This window comes from Peromyscus maniculatus, chromosome X, assembly GCF_049852395.1.
Source record: "Peromyscus maniculatus bairdii isolate BWxNUB_F1_BW_parent chromosome X, HU_Pman_BW_mat_3.1, whole genome shotgun sequence".
In the NCBI taxonomy this organism is placed as follows: Eukaryota; Metazoa; Chordata; class Mammalia; order Rodentia; family Cricetidae; genus Peromyscus; species Peromyscus maniculatus.
The window spans coordinates 38,670,682-38,693,311 of NC_134875.1; the positions used below are offsets into that span (position 1 = coordinate 38,670,682).

General features: G+C 41.0%; 1 protein-coding gene and 1 pseudogene across 4 annotated transcripts in view; one reads left to right on the plus strand and one right to left on the minus strand.

Annotated features, from left to right (window-relative positions):
- Akap17a (A-kinase anchoring protein 17A) overlaps window positions 1-22,630 on the plus strand; it is a 47,623-nt gene that overhangs the window by 15,392 nt on the left and 9,601 nt on the right. For all 4 annotated transcript variants that reach the window (XM_076562007.1, XM_042268820.2, XM_015987107.3 and 1 more), the window contains exons 2-4: window positions 295-396; window positions 12,052-12,820; window positions 17,809-17,939. In XM_076562007.1, coding sequence (XP_076418122.1) covers window positions 12,068-12,820; window positions 17,809-17,939 — 884 coding nt within the window. In that variant the 5' untranslated portion in view covers window positions 295-396; window positions 12,052-12,067. The remainder of the gene's footprint in view (window positions 1-294; window positions 397-12,051; window positions 12,821-17,808; window positions 17,940-22,630) is intronic.
- On the minus strand, window positions 15,927-17,347 carry LOC121825655 (riboflavin kinase pseudogene; annotated as a pseudogene).

A 22,630-nucleotide genomic window follows, 5' to 3' on the forward strand; every position in this document is an offset into this window, starting at 1 on the left:
AATTGAGCCTTTCCTCTCAGAGGACTGTAGGTTATAACAAGTTGACAGTCAACGCTAACTAGAACATTAACCAAAGCTATAGTAACCCCATATAGAACCTCTCTGTATATAATTTTTACATATCAATATCTGGAATTGTTAGCCATGCAGGTGCAAAGCTTGAAGAGGGGCAATGTGTGGGTACAACTGTGTAAACCTCACAAGCTGCCCCCGGTGAACGTGATAAACAGTTGTGTTACTTATTTGTCAATGACTTCATTCACTTTTGACTTTGTACCTGTGTCTCTCTGACAGTGTTCCTGCTGTAGGATGCCACAGCACAGTGCTCACCATGAAGAGTTCCCATGAATCGTGGCCTCTGTGACATTTCCTTCTTTGACACATTTCCCACATAAGGTATTGGGTAATATATCCTATTTCATGGGACTTGGATTCAAATAAAGTCACCTTGGGGTTTTAAAAAGGTTGGGAGACATGCTCTCAGAAACCCACGAGTACACCCTGGTGTATAGGTTGCTTTTCCCCTCTAGGTGGCGACTGGTAGGCACAATTTTGCTGGTAATTTTCAGACTGAAGCTAGAAGCTGCAAAACACTGGCAATGTCGTGATAAGCATTTCCCACGAATAATACTCAGATTATTCAAGGAGTGAAGCAAGAGCCTGGCAGATACTCAGCCACATTCCTTTAAATCCCCGATGGCCTTTCCCCCCCCCCCCCCATGTGTATAAGAGAAAGCAGTAAGTCTGCAGCATCGTGGTAAATTAATCCAAGGTAGAAAGCAGCTTTCTTGACTGGGGGTGTTTGGGAAAAGGTGTTTCCCAATAAAGAAAGGGAAAACGACCAAAGGACTTGTTAGACAGGTCTGCCAGCTACTTTGTGCATATAGTTTTTAACTAGCTTCCTCCCTTGCTGCCACGGGCTCACTCTTATATACAGTAGCATGAAGAGTCATGTAAACACAGCATTTATTTGTTTGATTGCTTGTTTATCTACTTATTTATTGGTTGCTTTTGAGATGTGGTGTCATGTATCCCAGGCTGGCCTCAAATTCCCTATGTATTCAAGGATGGTCTTGAACTTCTGACCCTCCCGTCTCTTCTGAGTGCTGGGATTACAGGCTTACGTCCCCCATGGCTGATATATGTGATGCTAGGAATGGGGCCCAGGGTTTTGTGCATAAGGAAAACAGGAAATTAATTTGCCTGAAACAAATTAATGAGTCTGATTTTCTCCTTTCCTGGATTCCCTCCCTTCTTCCCATCCCCTCCAATCCCCTTTTGTTTGGGTTTGGTTTTGAGACAGGATCTTGTTATATATCCTATGCTGGCCTTGAACTAGAGATCCTTCTGTGTCTACCTCTAGATCCCTGAGATGTCAAGGCCTGTGTCACCATGCTTGGTCAGTTTTCTTTGTTAAAAGATTATAGTTCCCCACACTGAACTCTGCCTTGCAGCTGAGTCTCAGTAGTGGTAGAAGAGAAGAAACTCCCTCTTAGAATTCATTGTTGAAAATCTGTCATTCCTGAATGGCTACAGGTCTCTAAAATCCCTTTCTTTTCTGTCCAGAAATCCCCCGTGTCTTATATGAGTTCTTTCAAACCACCAGAATCTGGGAATTCCACAGAAGGTCATAAATTGGCTACTATTGCAAAATTGAGTGCTGCACAGTTTAATGATGTGATTTTTGACATTATTCAAAGATCAGAGCACATGGTCAGTCTCAGTTTTTGAAATGATGTGTAGGTTAATGATGTGTCTGGATATGTGAGCATCTTGACTGAAGAGCTGTGGAATATTTGTATTCGATCATGGTTTACTGGGGACTCTGTATTTGCCAGAAGATTGGAGATGGGGCTAGGTTGGCCTGACCCAAATAGATGTTGGCTGTCCTGCTGACTTCCATAATGTGTTGGTAGAATTTAATATGTCCTAGGTGCTTTCAGAATGACAACCTTAAGATTCAAAAGCCTGGAGAAGAAAGGCAACAAAGAACCACTTTCAGAGAGGATTTGGGTTGTGTAGATTGTCCCATTTTTTTCCTGCTGCTACTTTTTGCACATCCTTCATTCAAATGGCCTTGCTAATATTCTGACTGCAAATGACTAAGAGTGAGAAAAACCAAGGAGTGGCTGTTGATGTGTATTTTTCCTGTAACACAAGTGCTTTTACTCTTTCAAAGACAATTTCACTAAAAAAAATTATATATAATTCCATGAAGTACTGGATGAATTTCTCTAGTCCGTCCTGAACTGAGGGAAACTACTAGAGTGACTTTGGATGCTGACTCCAGAATTTGAGTTGGCCTTGGGCCATGAACATCTCTAGTCTGTCTCTTCAGCCCTAAGCTCATATTCACTGTTATCTAGGCAGCTTTGCTCCTAGGTAGAAAAGCAGGGAAGAGCAGACAAGATGGTGGAAGATCAGATGGCTTGATGAGTAGAGAAAGCAGCCGTGTTTCCTGGGACTCTCCCAGGATTGTTCTAATGCTGGAAGCATGTGTGTGAAAAGTTCTAATAAAGCTCTGGACACAAGATACTGGTAAAGCCAGGTGTGGTGGTGCATGCCTTTAATCCCAGCACTCGGGAGCCAGAGGCAGGTGGTTCTCTGGGAGTTCGAGGCCAGCCTTGTCTACAAAGTGCCGGGACAGCCAGGACTACATAGAGAAACCCTGTTTCAAAAAACCAAAACAAACAAACAACAACAAAGCGATACTTATAGAATACATGCTGTGTAAGCATGGTTGAGCAATCATAAGGTTTTTATTTTAATAAATAAAATGACTTCATTTTATTAGCTCACAAATGAAAACATCACACAGCTGATTTAAGTTCCTGCCCTGACTTTGCATGATGATGACCTGGAAGTGTAAGCTGAATAAACCCTTTCCTCCACAAATTGTTTTTCATCAGAGTTTTATCACAGCAACAGAAAAGCTATCTAGAACACATATTGGCACCAGGAATGGTGTTGCAGCTGTTATGAACCTGACCATATGGCTTTGTATGCCTTTGGACTATTTTGTTGGAGGATTGAGGAGGATTTGGGCACTTTAAACTGAAAACAAACAAACAAACAAACATTGAGTGCTCAGGGCTTCATGGGCTGGTCTAGTGGAGCTTGGAAGATAAGAATATTGAGAGACATGCAGGCAATGGAGGCTTGGATTGTGAAGTTTCAGAAGGAAGCAAAGACTATTGAGGCCATTTGTGTGATATTTTGGATTAAGACTCTGTGGTTGCTGGTCAGCTGGGGCTGAAGACTCAGCTGTGATTAACAAGAGACCAGCACCACTAATGTGAAACCTGTTTCACGGAGACAATGGATGCTAGTCAGCTGGGGCTGAAGAATCAGCTGTGATTAGTAAGAGATCAGCGTAATTGAAGTGAAATCTTCTGGCAAGTATTTTCTCACAGTCAGAACACAAAAGCTGTGATTCAGGGGAGCCAAGTTGGCATCTCAAGCTGACAGCTGAACTTGTCAGTGTGTAAGAATCACCTGTATGGTACTGGTTTGAAGACATGAATGGGCCATGGAGAGCAGCTGAGGCTTGGTGCCTTCGGGCAGGTTTGGCGTTACTCCAGAAAGGCTCTGAGAGGCCACTGGTGAAGGGTAAACCTCAGATGCAGGGGAGACCCCGGAATATTAGAGATTCCAGAATTCTAGGCTGTTCACCAAGGGCAGTGGGAAGTGGGAAGTGGAGCCTGGCTAAGTCTACGAGACAAGGTGTGTGTTTTATAGATAGCAGAGCTTAAGTGGGGTTACCCAAGCCCTTTGAAGCCCAGAAGATCATGAGTGAGTTCCAGATGTCAAACATTGAGCTGCATTGTGGATTTTGATCTTGTTTAAGCATAATTGCTCCTATGCTCTGGTTCTTCCCTTTTGTAATAAGTTTTTTTAACTTGTTTTTAATTTTATAAGAGCCCACAGAAAAGAGACCTTGAACTTTTAAAGCACTGGAATTTTTAAAGACTATAGAACTTTTAAAGTTGTACTGTATTTTATATTATGATATTAACATGAGCTCTTGGAGACAAACAAGAAAGGAAATATTATGATTTAACAGTGATGTGCTCATGTGTCAAGTTGGTAAGGGATAGAGTGTCCTAGATGATTTTGATTGTCAAATTAACACAACCTAGAGTCACCCAGGAAGATGGAACATCCGTTAAAGAATTGGCTTGATCAGACTGGCCTGTGGGCAAGTATGTGGAGCATTGTCTAGATTACTAATTAATGTAGGAGGGCCCAGCCCTCTGTGCATGGTACCATTCCATACCTAGGCAGGTAGTCCTGGGCCATGCAAAGAACAGCTAGCTGAGTGAAGCAAATGAGCAAACCAGTAATCAGCATTTTTTCATGGTTTCTGCTTGAGTTCTTGCTAGAGTTTCTGCCCTGACTTAACTCAATGATGGACTGTGACCTGCAAGTGTAAGCCAAATAAACCCTTTCCACCGATATTTCATCATAACAACAGAAAAGCAAATTAGAACAATGAGAATAGTTAAAAAATTTAGATTTCAACTTTTGATAATTCATGGAGATTTTAATTACAACATTCTTTGTATGAGGATATGGTTTATACTAGACTCTTAAATTTTTTTTGAGTAACTGGTCTATGAGTATGATAGTGATTGATGAAAATGATGAGAACAGTGTGAATTAATTCTACTATTACTATCAATTGAAGCAAGGCTTCTTTTCTGTTTAGCAAATTTATTTTTAAATTTAATCTTTATGTTTTAAAAAAAAAAGCAAATCATCAAATCTACATCGTACCTTTCCCCTCTGATTTCTTCCTCAAACTCTCCCACCATTATTCCTTCCCAACTTTGTGTTTTTATAAGCCAATTGAGTCTGCTTAGTTCTGCCAGTATGTGCATGGATGTAGAAGCTTCTACTGGAGCATGAGCAGCCTCTCAGGGGCCATCCCTTGAGTAAACAACTCACCATCTCCCAGCAGCTATCAATTGCTACTAGCTCCTCAGCTAAGGGAGCTAATGATGGCTCTGACTCCCTCTGCACTCCATGCTGGGATTTTGTCTGGCTTGATCGTATGCAGATTTTGTGTGTACTGTCACAGTGATTGTGACTTCATGTACGTGGTAAAGCTGTCATGTTCAGAAAATATTGTTTTCCTGCAGATATCCACGGCATCTAGCTCTTACAGTCTTCCCACTCCTTTTCCACGATGATTTTGAGCCTTGGGAGAAGGGTATAATGCAGATATACCATTTAGAGCTGAACACACCATTTTCTTCCTAGCATGTTAACTACTTGTAGGTCTCTGCATTAATACCCATCTACTGCATAAAGAAGTTTCTCTGATGAAGGTTGACAAGTGCACTAATCTATGGGTATAAAGATAAGAACTTAGGAGACAGGTTGTTGTTGTGTTGGCTTAGCAAACAGTAGTAAGTTGTCCCCAACTACAGGTTCCTGGCCTAGATTAACAGTACCAAGCATGGATTTCATCTTACTGAGCTGACTTAAATGCAATTGGAAAGTAGTAGGTTAATCCTATAATATTCAGAATCACCAGCTTCTTTAAGCACAAAATTGGAATGCAAATTTGGCTTTTAGATTCGGTTTTAAGTATTATAAAGTTTTAAGTATTATAAATAGCCTAATAACTTGATTAAAGACATTCCACTTTCCTTGGTATCTGTATTTTTTTTTTGTTTTTTTGAGACAGGGTTTCTCTGTGTAGCTTTGGAGCTTGACCTGGAACTCACTCTGTAGCCCAGGCTGGCCTCAAATTCACAGAGATCCGCCTGCCTCTGCCTCCCGAGTGCTGTGATTAAAGGCTGGGATATAATGCTTAGATATGTTTATTTGATTTAAACAGGGTTAAAAATAGAGATCATTAAGCTGGGCGTGGTGCCCTTTGATCTCAGCACTCGGGAGGCAAACACAGGCAGATCTCTGAGTTCGAGGCCAGCCTGGTCTACAGAGTGAGTTCCAGGATAGCCAGGGCTGCACAAAGAAACACACACACACACACACACACACACACACACACACACACACACACACACAGAACTAGAGATCATTAAAAAAAAAGCCAGAGATTGTGTGGGGAGAAAACTAAAAATGTTTTTAGACCAATTTTCAAGAATAAAGTAGGATTCTCTAACAGATTTAATTAAATAAGGATTGGCATATTGACCTTGGAACCGAGAAAGTATTCTGATTTAGAGGAAAGTACCTGCTAGTTCATTAATATATAAATATTTTTGAAGAAATATCTATTTTTATCGTGTTACAATATAAATGGGTTGTGAATTAAACGCTTTGCAGGTAGATGAGTGATTGCTGAAGACAGAAGGAGGGATTACAAAAAGGCACAAGAAAATTTGTGAAAATAATGGTTGTTTCCAATCTCTTGATCATGGTGATAGCTTTTCTGCGGGTGTGTGTACATGTTGTCAAGACTTGTTAAAAATGTGCGCTGTTGGCATTTGTTCAGTTTATGATATAGAAATGGGTTATTACAGATCAATCATGTCTCATTAAAACAGTTTTTATGTTTTCATGGTACTGGGGATGGAACCCAGGGCTGCCTGCGTGCTAGACAAGCTTTTTACTACTGTGCCACATTCCCAACCCAAATCAATAAAGCAGTTTTCAAAAATAACCTCTGTACCCTATGATATAGCCAGCACCACAGTTTCGGAGTGATCCTTTGTTTCTCAGAATCCCACCCTAGTCTCACAGGCTTCATTCATTATGTACTTCAGTGATGGAGTCAGATGCCAGTGATGGCACATATTGGGGGTGGAAGGGGACTGTTACTGTATTAATTTGTTGTGACCCTTTCCTAGACAGTATATATTTTCAGACTTCATGTATGTGTATGTTTGTAGACATACATACCTTTTTACATTATTTTTATGAGTTTATGATATTGCTTTCATGAAAATATACTGTGAATTATTCTGCACCATTTTTTCTCTAAAAACTGTCATGGGTACTCCATCTTATCAGCAAGTATGACTCCTTCCCTCCCTTCCTTCCTTCCTTCCTTCCTTCCTTCCTTCCTTCCTTCCTTCCTTCCTTCCTTCCTTCCTTCCTTCCTTCCTTCTTTTCTCCATCTTCCCTTGTTTTCTTTCCCTTCCTTGTTTATTTTTCCCTATTTTTTAATTAAAAATCTTTTCCTGCAAAATATTTTGATTATGTTTCCCTTCCCCAGCTCCCCCCAGCTCCTCCCCTTGTCTCTACCCACCCAACTTTATGACCTCTCTCTCTCTCTCTCTCTCTCTCTCTCTCTCTATATATATATATATATATATATATATATATATATGTGTGTGTGTGTGTGTGCGCGCGCGCGCGCGCGCGCGCGCGCGCCTCTGTGTCTCTTTCAGTTTCTCTGCCTCTGTTTCTCTTTGTGCATCTCTGTCTCCTTCTTCCTCTCTTTTTCTCCACCCCCATCATGTCTGAGGCATCCTTAAGGAACAGGTGCCACAATGGAATTGATTGTTTGTCGCTATGTGCCAGGTGTTACACTAATTGCCCAGGGCATCACTATAGCACTGAAACTATGATATATGCAAATACATGACTACTTGGTATGCACCAGGTCCTTGACAGTAATTGGAAATTAGTCCTCTATTCATGGAAAGTAATTTAAGATGAAATATCTACATGCATTTCATTTTAAGATCTAAAGACTATGACTAACTGGAGAAGGTATAAGAACAACTGTTTTTGTTATTGCTGTCATAGGAAAATTGGAATTTGAGAATCTGAATTGTGACAATTTGAAAGGGGGGCATTTAAAAAGTTAAAAATTTTAATTGGTACATATATATATTCATGGAACACAAATTGACATTGCAATGTATGTGTGCAATGTAATGATCAAGTCAGAGTATCTGATATGTCCATCTACTCAGACGTGCATCGTTTCTTTGGGTGGAGAATATTTAAAACCTGACCTACTGGCTATTTTGAAATATACAATTATTTTTTCCTTATCTTTGCTTACCTGACTGTTCTGTAGAATAGTAGCAATTATCTTGCCTAGCCAGCTGTTCTGTATGCACACCAACCAGAGTCCCCAGTCCCTCTTCCTCTGTTCTTCTCAGCCTGTGCTGACTACCATTCCACTCTCTTTTTCTAGGAAAAAAAGAGGTTAAATAACTCTATAATAAAATCTATAAAACACTGGTAAAAGAAATTGAAACACAATCACACACAAACACACACACACAGAGAGAGAGAGAGAGAGAGGCCTTGTGGAAGGCCCTCCAATACTTGTCACTACGTTCCTGGCTTATTATAACAAAATATTTCTTAGCTCCATCCATGTTGTGGAAATGACAGGATCTTATTCTTTTTAGGGTTCAATAATATTCCGTTGTGCTTTTATACTACATTTTCTTTATCCATCTACTCATCTATGAGCATCCCAGTTAATTCCATACCTTGATTATTGTGAATAATGCTGCAGTAACCATGGGGGTGTTGATGTCTTTTTGACATACTGACTTCATTTCCTTTGGACATATGCCCAGTTAGGAGACTTCTGGGTCATAGTCTAGTTCTGGTTCTATTTCTAGTGTTTTCAGGAGCCTCCATGCTGTTTTACCTAAACCAGTATCCTAAAGTGTTTTCCCCTATGATTTCTCCCAGTAGTTTCATGCCTTACATGGAAGTCTCTTGCTCTATTTAAAGTTGATTTTTGTATGTGGTCTAGTTTCAATCATATATAATAGACAATATAATGTTAATATATCTATCTATCTATCTATCTATCTATCTATCTATCTATCTATCTATCTATATATATATACCATTTTTTGAAGACACTTCTCCAATATTCTTGGTGCTTTTTAATAGTTCTTTAGTTATTTCTGGGTTCTTTATTCTGTTGCATTGGTCAATATGTCTGCTTTTATGTTAGTACCATGCTGTTTTGGCTACAGTAGTTTCATGTGGCATGTTTTCAAGTCAGACATTATTATGCCTCCAGCTTTGTTGTGTTAGCTTTTGCTCAGAATTGCTTTGGCAGTTCAGGCTTTTTTTGCAGTCCCATACAAGTTTTAAGAGTGTTTTCTCTTGTTTCTGTGAAGGATGCCACTGGTATTTTGATAGATGTTGCATTGAATCAATAGATTGTATTGAATAGTATAGCCATGTCACAGTATGGATTCTTCTAGTCCAGGCATCATCCCAGGCTGTTGTTCATCATTCCAGGCTGTTGTTGTCTATCTTTGTCTCTGTCTCTGCTCCCTCCCTCCCTCCCTCCCTCCCTCCCTCCCTCCCTCCCTCCCTCCCTCCCTCCCCCCCTCTCTCTCTCTTTCTCTCTCTCTCTCTCTCTGTATGTGTGTGTGTGTGTATGTGTTTCAATTTCTTTTACCAGTGTTTTATAGATTTTATTATAGAGTTATTTAACCTCTGTGGTTAAATTAATATCTAGGTATCTTTATAGGTGTTTCAAATGGGATCATCTTCTTGATTTCTTTTTCATTTAGTTCATTGTTGTATAGAAATGTAAGCCAGATGTGTTGGTATACTCTTCAATCCCAGCACTCAGGAGGCAGCGACAGGATCTCTGTGAGTTCAAGGAGTTCAAGGCCAGTCTGGTCTACATAATGAATTCCATGCCAACCTGACATACATAGTGAGCCCTTACCTCAAAAACAAAAAAGAAGATTTATTTATTTTTATTTTATGTGTGCAAGTGTTTTGCATGCATGTTAGTGGAGCCCAGAAAAGAAGACGAGAACTCTGTAACTGGAGTTGCAGATGGTTGTGAGCTGCCATGTAGGTGCTGAGACCCAAACTCCTGGTCCTCTACAAGAGCAGCCAGTGCTTTGAATTGCTAAGCCATCTCTCTAGCCCAGTACTAACTTTTGTATATTGATTTTGTATTCTGTAACCTATCTATCAATTCCAACATATTTTTGGGTAGAGTTTAGTAGAATCTTTAGGCTTTTCTGTATATATTATAATGTTATCTGCAAATGGGTGGTTTGACTTCCTCCTTTCCTACTGGATATTTATCTTTTTCTCTTGCTTAGTTGCTTTAGCTGAAATTCTCAGTGGCCATATAAAAAGTGATTGACAGAGCTGGAGAAATGGCTCCAGTTAAGAGGACCCAGATTTGATTCTCAGGACCCACATGATGGCTCACAACTGTTTGTAACTACAGTTCCAGGGGATCTGACTCTCTCTTCTGGGATTCATGGGTACTGTACACACATGGTACTATATATGCAGGTGAAACACCCATACACATAAAGTAATAAAATTTTAAATATTCATTGATAATAGGTCTTTTGGAAAAAAGTTAGCTGGTTCTTTATAGTCATTCATTTTTTTTTCCAAAGCACTCCCAATTTCTAGGTCATTTTAATGATTTCTGAATATCTAATTCAAGGTCTGGGATGTAGTTCAGTGGTAGAGTACTAGTCTAGCTTGTACAAGGACTTGGGTTTATTCCCCAGCACCACAAAAAATTAATCTTTTATATTTTTGGTTGTGAGCCTAGCCTTTAATGGCTGAGCTATCCCTCCAGTCCAGAAAATTAATCTCTATTAATGCTATTTAGAAGAATGTAACCAAGACTTTGAAATTAATCTATGAGAGTCATTATTTAAAATTCTTTTTGTCTTCAGTATAATTTTGGGGGAGATGTGTTAAGATATCTTGTCCGTTTTTCTGTTGTTGTTGAGATCAAATTTAAGGCATACACATGGTAGGAAAATGCTCTCTTAGCTACATCCCCAAACCCGCTTGGCTGGCCCATTTAAACTTTTTGTTATTAGTTATGTGTATATATGTGTGGGAAATATGTATACAGGAGTCCAGTTGCCTATGGAGGCCAGAGAGAGTGTCATATCTCCTGGAGTTGGAGTTACAAGCTATTTTTAGCCAACTGAACCGGGTGCTGGAAACCAAACTTGGGTCCTTTGCAAGAGCAATGTGTGCTCTTAACATCTGAACCATCTCTCCAGCCTAGTTGGGCCCATACTTAGATTAGAGCATTTGAATGTCTATTATTCCAGCACTATTCATTGAAAAGATTATCTCGGCTAAGTTCTTCCTACATCCATAGATGATATGTGAATCTATTCTGTTTGTCTTTTCTTTGAGGAGTGTCATCTTCTCTTAATGACTGTGGTGTTAGATCATTTTTGAAGTCAGAGAGTGGCACTCGGACATTTCCCCACTCTCCTTCAATACTGAGTTGGTTATTTTGGGTTTATATGGAAATACAAAATATGTATTTTGTATTTCATTATAAACTTTAGAAATTTATTTTTGAGGTATGGTCCCATTATGTAGCTCTAGCTGGCCTAGAACTCTCTGTGTGAATCAGGATGGCCTTGAACTCAGAGTTCTGCCTGCCTCTGCCTCTAGAGTGCTTGGATTAAAGGCGTGCGCCACCATGCACTGGACTTAGATTTTATATTTGATCCAGAATACAACTTGTTGAGCTTTTTATTGGGATTATGTTTAATATACAGATCTAGTCAGAAAGAACATATTGAGCCTTCTTATGAATCTACTGCAATACTTAGTTCTAGAATATTTTTCATCAGAGTTTTGTAGTTTCTTTTATAACATCTTATGTATATTTTGTTAGATTTCTACCTAAGAATTTCATGGATTTGGTGCTAATGTAAATGCATCGTGCTTTTTTATTATTGTCATTGTTGGGGGAAGGGAGTAGTTAAGACAGGGTCTCATTTGGTCAAGATGGACTCAGAGTAGTAGCAGTCCCTGTACCTCTATTTCTTGAGTGCTGGGATTGCAGCGTGAGCCACCATACTTGGGTTGGCCTCATGTTTTAAATCTCTAATTCAGCTTGTTTGCTACTGGCATATAGGCATGCCATTGGCTCTTTTGGTTAATCTTACATCCTACAACCCTACTATAATGGCTTATTAGACTCAAGAGCTATAAGATACTATTTTAATTCTACTCATAGTATATTTTCCCCTCTATCAGTTGGATCTAAGTCTAGCAATGCTAACACCATTTCACAGTTCAAATCTGTGTTTTGCTCCATCTGTATTAAATTTTTCTCTTTTGTCCTCTAAGGTGGTGTGAGGACACCATGACAGTCACAGTGGTTTATGATAACTCTGAGGCAACAGAGCTCTGTGCTGCTCAGCACCTCTACCTCAAGCCCATAGCAAAATTAATGATCAACGTATTGCTCCCAGAATGTATAGAACCCGTGAGGCCCTTCTCTAACTGGGAAGTTCTTGACCAACTGAAAAGTCTGATTTGCCCTGACCAGTTTACCACAGTGAGACTCTCCAAGAGTACAAAAGACTTCATCCGATTTGAGGGTGAGGCTGAAACCCGAAGTTTGGTTCAGATCCTGAAAGCGAAGCTACATGGGAAGATCATCAAGCTAAATGGCTTGAAAACTGACTTAAAAGTAGTGGCTACAGATGCCCAGGGAGAGTGGGAACACTTCCCCAAAGAGAAAGAGGCCTCGGTGGTTGCGGGAGCTGAAGATCAAGACCATGATAAGAGCCCAGATTCCATCTATTTTGAAGGCTTGCCCTGTAAGTGGTTTGCACCGAAAGGTTCCAGTGGAGAGAAGCCCTGTGAAGAGATCCTTCGAGTAGTCTTTGAGAGTTTTGGGAAGATCAAGAATGTGGATATCCCCATGCTTGACCCCTACAGAGAAGTGATGACAGGTGGGAGCTTTGGGGGTTTTAACTTCGGCTTGCAAACATTTGAAGCCTTTATCCAATACCAGGAGTCAACTGACTTTATCAGAGCCATGGAATCCCTTCGAGGAATGAAGCTGATGCTTAAAGGAGACGATGGCAAAGCTCTGGCGTGTAACATTAAGGTAAGCAGGGTCCAGACTTCGGTTTCCATTGTTCCAGTGAGCCTGAGCCTGAGTTGGAAAGAAGCATCGAAATTAAATGTCTTTACATTCCACTAGGGTCGGATTAGTTGGTGCTGCAGAGATGCATGCTGTCATTTATACATGCATGTTTAGGAAGAAAAACCATCTTAATGTGAACACCCAATCTTCTGAAATCAGGTAGCCCACTTGCTGGGATTTTCAAGTGATGGTTCATATCACGTGGGTCTCTGCCCAAGCTTTGGGAGGGCATTATTCATGCCTCCCACAGGACTATTTCATATGCTTATTATACTTGACAAGTTGCTGTGAGAGAGAGTTATGAAGTCTGAAACCACAAGGCGAGCAGTTCTCTCCCTCCTCATTCCCTTGGACCAAAATCCTAAAGGCCTGTGTGCTTTGCTTTCAAAAGCAGCCTGTCTATCTAGACATGTCACTTCAGTGATGTCTGGGATTGCTCTGGTCATCTTCCTAGTTTATTTGCGTTCATCAAGATTTATTTCAAGGCCTGGAAACATTTAGACTTATCAAAATGGAACTGGTGTAATTTTTTATAATATATAAGCACAATATAAAATCTGAAAATGTACACAGTTAGCTAACACCTAAACAATATACTATTTTAAAAAACAATGGCTATTTAACAAAATATAAGGGGCCAATAAAATATCAAAACACTGGAGCTGGAGAGATGTCTTCTCAGCAGTTAAGAGCATTGGATGGATGCTCTTGCAGAGGACCCAGGACCCAGGTTTGGTCCCGAGCACCCACATGGTAGTTCACAAGCATCTGTAATACAGTTCCAGGGGATCTGAAGCTCTCTTATGGCCTCTGTGATTCCCAGGCATACAGGTGGTACACAGACATACATGCAAGCCAAATACTCATACACATAAAATAAAATAACCAAAGTATCACATGCTAAATGAGAACATAGTGAAGAACAAACATAGAGCTGCTTTAGCCATTCTGGGTTTGAGTTCTAAATTTGTCACACAAAGCCACTAATAAGTGAGCCTTCTTTTAGATATGGGATTTATAACATTAAACACTTTTTAAAAGCTAGACATGGCAGTATATGTCTTTTATCTCAGCACTTATGATATGGAAGCAGGGGGATCAGGAATTCAAAAGCAACTAGGACTCTGCGGGACTTCAAGTCTCCAAGAAAGCAGTAGCTGGTGCTGTGGGTGGAAGTGGGCTGGTGGAGTGCTTGCATCCACACAGCCTTAGGTTCCATGGAGAAATCTGGGTGGATTGTTGTACTTTTTTACTTATGATAATGCATTTTATTGCCTTTTCACTTCTTTTATATTTAAAATACATAGGTACAAAACCAAACATGTACATATATATATATATATATATAGTCAAAGTTTATATTGTATTCATATATATAAATCCATCCAAATTTCTCCATGACTTCATTCCTGTTCTCTAAGTTTTAATGTTCTTCTACAGATTTTTTTTTGGTTTTTCGAGACAGGGTTTCTCTGTGTAGCTTTGCTCCTTTCCTGGAACTCACTCTGTAGACCAGGCTGGCCTCGAACTCACAGAGATCCACCTGCCTCTGCCTCCCAAGTGCTGGAATTAAAGGCGTGTGCCATCACTGCCCCTTCTACAGATTTTAAGTGCTTATTTCCATCAGTAATTATAATTTACTTATGCATCTCAGAAATGATTTATAATGTGATATCTTTAAAATGACCTTCTATATACTTCAACTCTACCCTCCCATTCTGCCTCTCCACCAGAAAATCTGTTGCTGAAATGAACAAGAATATAGGGAACTATCTGATGCAGCTCCTAAACATCCCAAGATTTCTGCCTATATAAACCAAAGAACCCAATTGGCTAAAAGTTATAGTTAGTAGGAGGAAAAACACAAGATATTTAACCAAACCTTTTTAATCTCAAGTGATACAACACTCTCTAGTTGAGCATTAAATTATATTGGGTATATACAGCCGGGACAGCTTAGGGCTGCTGGAACATATAATCGTATTAAAAAAACAACAACCTTCTAGTTGTTTCAGAATTTAATTGGTTATTAATATTTTTAGGGGAGAACTAACTAACTTGTGTTAATAAGCAGGTACATATAAATGGATGGCTGTTTTCACTTATGCATTTATTTAATTTTAATTTATTTCTTTTGTTTTGAGACCAGCAGGCCTGAAACTCAAGCTTGCAGTCTTCCTGCTTGAGCCTCCTAAATGCTGGGCTTTCAGGCACGTGTCACCACGCCTGGCCCGTGTGCTCATTTAAGTCCTGCAGAACCGCGAGAGTGCCGTGCAGGCACACACTTGATCACGATTCCTATTGTGATGGAATAGAAGGGTATAGACGCATTTTCTTAAATGTGCAGTTGCAGGTTATTCCTAATGGGAAAAACTGACACAGTCTTTTCAAGCTAGAATGAACCAAAGAGAAAAACAGTATTGAAGGAAAAGAATATCTACTGTTTTGAAAAGGAAAAAGGTGTATTATAAAACACAAAAACAAGATCTGCAGAGCAGAAAAACACCTGTCTTTAACAAACAAACAAAAACCCCTGATAGGCAGAGGGAATCTAGGCCACTTGGAATTGAGGACACACCACACAGACACAGAGACAATACAGTGAACTGCCCTCGCAGGGGAAATCAGGAAAGCAAAATTCACAAAAGTCGTCTTGCCTATGATAAGTCCTCTTACCTGTAATTATATATTAATGCACAAGATAGCAAAAATTACAGTCTTGTGTTTTCCTTCTTGGGCTTAGAATGAATTATTAAACTGCTGTTAATACATTTACTTTTCAGGCTTCCTCTGGTTAGCAGTGTATGCTATACAAGTACATTTACACTCATATTTCACGATAATAATTTTGGTTCTTGTCTCAAATCATTGACATACTTTTTGTATATATCATCTTATTTTCATTATAATGCACTTACTATATTTCTAGTGATTCATTTTAGTTAACTTATCACATTAAACACATCTTAATTTTAAATGAATATTTTAGTAGTATAGTAGGATGCATTGAACTTAGCAACTGAAGCACAGTAGAGTAACTACATCGTATTGTTTAATTCACAGCTATAGAAAAATGTTTGCCTTTTAAAATACAATCAAGATGAGACTACATAGTTTATGAACAGCGAAATACTAGGAAACAGTGGATGAAGAAGTAAGGTCATTTTTCATCCATGGCCATTCATAATTTTGTTTTTAGAAACCTGGAAGAAGTGTTCGTCTTTGAGTAGTAAATATTCTGGTAAATCTAGTCATTTATTTGTTTCTTCAATCTCATGAGTTACCGAAATAAGTGTTGCTAAAGAACCAAAGTTCTTTTCTGGGCCGAGGTAGGCAACAATGACCACGTTGAGGACTTCCTCATAAAAGTCCTCTTTGAAGGTATGCATGATATGTGCTTCTATGGATTTTGTCACAGTCTTGCGCTATGGGTTCCAGCCTCGTATTCATCACCATCTTATGAGCATTCCCACTTCCAACATCAGAGAAATGATCATAAACTGGAAATCTGTTCTGGAAAAATTAGCTGTGGCAACACCCAGCTGCTTGGAGCTACAGCAGAAGCCTTGCATCACTTGGCCCAGGCAGAAGTACAGCAGCCTTTAGGCGTTCAGCAGGTTTCCAGCAGGTTTATTGTGAACCATTGCTGGGAACACGGGCTGTGGCCTGATGCATACATCCCATGGAACCAATAAGCTCAGTCCCCTGGACCAGGTTGGGTACTCAAGCAAGAACTCTGCATTTCCGGGTTGGTGGTACACTAGCAGGATTGCACCAGCAGCACAGGCATCAGCTCATGCTGACCCGAGTAGCTATCTCTAGGAGGCACATCGATTATCAATCACCCTGAAGCCCCAACTCAGCAATGGAAAAGACGCAGCCAAATTCTTCTTTAAACCAGTCTTTGGCATGAATTTGCACTTTCAGTTTCGTGTGTGTGTGTGTGTGTGTGTGTGTGTGTGTGTGTGTGTGTGTGTAGCTACTTGTGTTAAAAGTAACCATGGTTGGAAATGTATTGTTTCATGCATATCTACTTATTTATTTTTTGCAGCACTGGGAATACAACCCAGGATTTTGCTAATGCCAAGCAAGTACTCTACCACTGGGCTACATCTCTAGTCCCCTTGTGTACATTTCAATGACTAGTTCTCCTCTTTATTTATTTTTTTATTATTTATGGTGGGCATCAAACTAGAGATGTCCTATATACTGACGAGTTAACAGAACATCTGCCTCTGTTCTAGTCTATAAGCATGTCTATTTATCTCGCTTATTACATTTCAAGATATGAAATGTAGTTTGATAATCTGATTTTTCATTAGGTTAGTTTTCTTGTCTCTTTCTGCCTACCCCATTCCTTGCCATGTTCATTATTTTTATCTCTGCTAACTTAAAAAACAACAACACATCAATCTAGTTGATTTTTATGGCTTACTAGAGGTAATATATTTCTGACCTGTCCCTAGACAGCCCTGTGATGCTACCCATGGTCATATGTAAAGTAAGTTCCTGCACAAAAAAATTTAAGACATGAAAGTAGGCAGGGCACTAGTTGGGGAGGAAGTGGTGTTTGTTGGAGTGGGAGGGTAATAAGAGAGCAAAGAGGTGACTATGTTCACAGTACAGTACAAATATGTATGACATTGTTAAAAAATAAATTAAAAAATAACGAGAAATACTGCTATACAGTTAAGTTTAATTGTATAAAATTAAGATGGTAATTTGATCTACCATTTCAAAGGTTTGCCAAAGAACATCCTAGTGCCTCCAAGTTCTGTTCAGCTCCTGGCCCATAAGCAGTAGTGCAGTGTGGCTGGGATTCAAAGGGCATTTTGAATTCCTTGGTTTTGACTTGCTGTGTGCCGTCTTAGCTTCCTCTCTCTCATCTGGGACCCATCCAGTCTACTGACAAGTCTTTCTAAGAAATCTTTCATCTGTTTTGGGGGCAGGTTATGTTTGATACAACCCAGCATTTCAGTGAAGGAGCTATACAGAGGAGGAATCAGGAAAGGCTAAAATTACAAGAGCTGGAGGAAGAAAGGAAAAAAGAAAAGAAGAGAGAAGAGGAAGTAGCTGAAAGGTAAGTAGACTGATTTTTAACAATGAAGAGGTTTTTCCTTTTGAGTTTTGGATTACTTCATTTTGGTGAATAGCTAGATTTGATAGATAACATGGAGGCAAGGGCAGGCTTTGGCACAAACGGAAAACTCCATCAAAGACAGTCTTGGAAAGTGCGGGCAATAAAATAGATGAAAACAAGAAACCAGAAAGGCATGCCCAGAGTCAAGAACAAGTAATAAGGGATAACGAGACTAGCCAGATTAAGAAGTCTGGGGGAAAGAGATTTTAAGAGAGACCAAGGAACTTCAGTGCTGGGGTTTGAACCTATGGCCTTGTGCTTGATAGGCAAGCATCTCACCTGTGTGTTTATGGGCTATAGTCAGATCCAAAAGTTTGTAGTGATAATCCTAACATATTGAGTTAGAAATTTTATAACTTTACCAATATTATCTAACCTACCAATTTAAAATAAAAAAAAAAGTAGTTCTGGTAAAGCTTTCTTTTTCTAAAATGACCAAGAATCAAAGTAACCCAGAATCATAGACTTGTTGGGATCATTTTTTTCTTGTTGGGCAGAATTCTTACTGTGAATTTGAGGTACTTCTATTTTGTTTCTTTAATCTTAACATTAGTTACCCATCTTGGAGCTTGAGCCTAGCTGAATATTTGCCTAGTTAGACCATTGCCAAACCTTTGCCAAGAAAGGACAGATACCAGCTTTATAGGGCTCTGAGAACCATTTTTTAACCTTCTGGCCCCTCCTATTTTATGTAAATTATACTATTTAAAAAAATTAAGGACACTGTTGAAAGGATGACAAACAGCACTGGTGGTGGCACTGGTTACCGCATGGAAAGGTCATGGTCACAACAGAACCCACTGTTAGTTTTTAGAGCTTTATTAGGAGGGAAAAGGGGGAGGAGAAAGAGGAGAGCCAGGCCTGGGGAGAGAGAAAGATGGTAGGGTGAAGGAGGGAGCAGAGCAGAGAGAGAGCAGAGAGAGAGCATGGGGTCTGCATCCAGCTTTTAAGGTGCAGGTTTCATGACCATGCCATGTGTACGTAGTCGCCAATACCTGCTGATGACGTAAGACACAAGACCCTGAACTGCACATGTGTAGGAGTGAGGGCAGAATCCCAACATTCCAGACTTTTTGCTTATTATAAAAAGTGAGTGAATAGGAATAGGGGCATTGTTTCTCCCAGAAAAACTTGGTGGGCATCAGTTGGCTCTTACTGGGTTGGGAAGGGGGCCTTCTGAGGTAGACAGGCGTTCTGGGATGGTGGGCTGTTCCGCTGCCCTGGAGCTGTCCATACCTTTTGGCTTGTCACTCTGGCCACTTTTGTGTCTGACAGGATGCTGGTGAGACAGAAAAGGCCTGAAGTTAGGTCCGACCTGTCCAGATGGATTTAAGCTGGTTTCTGGAGCTTGGGAAAAAATTTGAACATGTTAAGAAGCAGCCATGAGAAAATTAGTGACCATTGTAGTGTTTAGTACTCTGCTTATATTGGTTAATGTTAATTAGAGAGACAGAGAGATTGGAACATGTTTTTAAGCTTTATCAGAGACAGATTATTTTAAGGCACCTGTTTCCTTTACTAGTTCAGCATCCAGGAGACACAGGTGATCAATTGTTGAGAGCATTTAACAGTAATAGGTGGTTATATTAAAGTCAGTTTTTGTAGAGCCCAGATACTCTTGGGTCTGGGAGTGTAAATACCTTTTAGCTGTTACAGTTTCTTACTTGATGATCTCTAGACTCCAGTTTTGTGGTGATCCTGTGACCATTAGCTGAGCAGTTAATTAGAAGAGGGAACTGGGAAGAGAAAAGTTTGTGGGGTGAGAACTCATTTTTTAGAATTAGGGACAGGGCAGAGATCAAGGCCCTGTATTGGTTTCAATATTAAGGCAACTCCATGTAGTTAAAAGGGAGGTTTATTTTGTGGGGTAACTTACAAGTGAAGGGATAGGTAACAGGGTCTGGGAAAGGTGTAGCGCAGTCCAGCGGTGTTCTCTGGAGAACTCTGCTCGGCCTACCTCCAGTGTCCAGGGTCCAGGAACCAAGAGAGCTGGCCTATCCAGATCTCGGGTCTTCAGGGTCCTCTCTCGGCTCTGCCTTGTAGGTGTGACAGTTCCCAAAGCCTCAATGGGGGTGGCACTTCCAGGTCAAAGCTGGAATGGCTACCCACTACAGCCCTATCTGTGTGCATGAGGAGGAGAAGCACTGTGACAGGTCTGGAGTGAGGCACATGGAGGGAGCAATGAAATGAAAGCTCCTACCTTAGCGGGGAAAATCTTTTCCCACTAAGTAACCCTGAAAGTGCAATTAAGTCTGGGGGTGTTGGTAAGGTTGCCCTCCCTACCCCAACAATAGGGAAACAATGAGAGGTGAGACCCCAAAACTCCCAGGACCAGGTTAGTGGCTCTGGTGTACAGAAGGAAGGAAACAGATCGCTTCCCTGCTGCATTCTGGGTTCCCTGCAAACGAGCCTGTGGCCAAGCCTAGAGGTCTGCTGGAGGTCTTTGTTTGTCCCCCTGCCTCTTGGTGACTGGGTGCAGTCAGCTGACCAGTTGTCTTTCTAGGTGGCACTCTGAACAAGGCTCAACTGATGGCCTGGCAGGGCACGTACTAGCCCACGTGACCCACCCCTCCCCCCCACTTAAAACAGGGACCCAGAGGCTTTTGGGAGTCAGCATGTGCCAGCACTTGGCAATTCTGTTTTTAGGCTTTTTTCTCTCTCCCCCCGGTATACCTTAAATGCCACAGCTGAAACTTCCACCTGTGGAGTCAGGAGCTTTGCTCTCCAGATGCTTAAGTTTTAGCCCTATGTTGGGGAGCTCTGGGAGACAAGAGATGGATTTTACTCCGTGTCTTGAATGTATTTTTCCTTGATGTCTGTTGGCTTGAGGATAGCTTTAGAAAGACCTGCCGGGAGGCAGGCTATAAACTGATCTCTGGCTAAAGAGCCATCCTGATTGCTGTAAACATATTTGCAAATATCTTAGCCTGCTTTCAGACCCACCCGTCTGTGCTTCTCAGGGCAGCTTGGGAATGAGTGGGTGGAGTTAAGGTGAGTTAAAGTGAGAGACAGGGTTGGGCAGAAGCGGCCCAACCAATACTGGAGAGTGGAGAGCAGAGTGCAAGTCAGATAGACAGTAGTGGCTGCACATGGCAGAGAAAGAAATGGAGAAGGAGAAGGGTTCAGAGCTTTGGTAGAAAGCTTGGGGATAAGGTAACACTTTTCATTTGCCCATTCACTGGCAGAAGTTAGATAATTCCTGTGAAATATTGAGGTTGAAACAGCCAAATTTACTGGTATCTGGGGATATTTAAGGCATTTGTCAGAGGAGGAATGGAACTATGAGAAGGAAGCCCCTGCCTCATGGCCGCAGTGCTGAGAAAGAAAAATAAAAAATTAAAATAACGAACGGGATCCCAGGCTCCTATTTCAAGTGTCCTTGAGAATAGGCAGTCTATGGACCAGCATTAACAGCACAAATTACCCAATCATCATCATAAAAAGGGTAAGGGCTGGGGCATACATACCGGAGGACCCCCGGGGGGCCCAGACAACATCCAATACTTTGTCAAGATTAAATGTGTCATGGTATGCAGCCAAGGTCCAGTGCAAAGAATATAGCTCAGGCTGCAGTCGTGGGAAACAGTGGGGGACTCACCAATCTTGGTGGCACATGTGGCGTGCGGGTCCAGAGGCTGGGAAAATGAAAAAAATCGGATTCGGATCAGGCAGTCGCAGGTCATCGGTATAGGTTCCCAACAATGATCAGCCCCAGACACTGAGTGAGTGGAATTTCCTATCTGAGTCACGACACCAATGAAAGGATGATAAACAGCACTGGTGGTGGTGCTAGTTACCGCATGGAAAGGTCACGATCATGACAGAATCCAGGGTTAGTTTTTAGAGCTTTGTTAGGAGGGAAGGGGAGGGAGGGGAAAGAGGAAATCCAGGCCTGGGGAGAGAGAAAGAAGGTGGGGCAGGGGAGAGAGGAGAGAGGAGAGAGGAGAGAGGAGAGAGGAGAGAGGAGAGAGGAGAGAGGAGAGAGGAGAGAGGAGAGAGGAGAGAGGAGAGAGGAGAGAGGAGAGAGGAGAGAGGAGAGAGGAGAGAGGAGAGAGGAGAGAGGAGAGAGAGAGAGAGAGAGAGAGAGAGAGAGAGAGAGAGAGAGAGAGAGAGAGCAGAGAGAGAGAGAGAGCGCAGAGAGAGAGTGTGGGGTCTGCATCAGGCTTTTAAGGTGCAGGTTGCATGACCATGCCTCACGTATGTAGTCACCAGTACCCACTGATGATGTAAGACACAGGACCCTGAACTGCGCATGTGCAGGAGTGAGGGCAGAATCCCAACAACCATTCTACATGTCCCTCATGTTTTTGGCTGGTCAAATCCAGGAAATTTGGCCAGAGCTTCAGCCACTTCAAGATATTTTTGTTTGTTTGTTTTTGTTTTGTTTTGTTTTTGAGACAGGGTTTCTCTGTGTAGGTTTTTTTTCTGGTACTTGTCCTGTATCTCTCTCTATATATATATACCAGGCTGTCTTCAAACTCACAGAGATCCGCCTGGCTCTGCCTCCCAAGTGCTGGGATTAAAGGCATGTGCCACCACCCCCCAGCAAGATACTATTCTTTCTCAAATTCCAAGCCACACATCCTATTTAGACAAATAATCCTTTGTCCTTTGGCTAAATCCTGATCCAT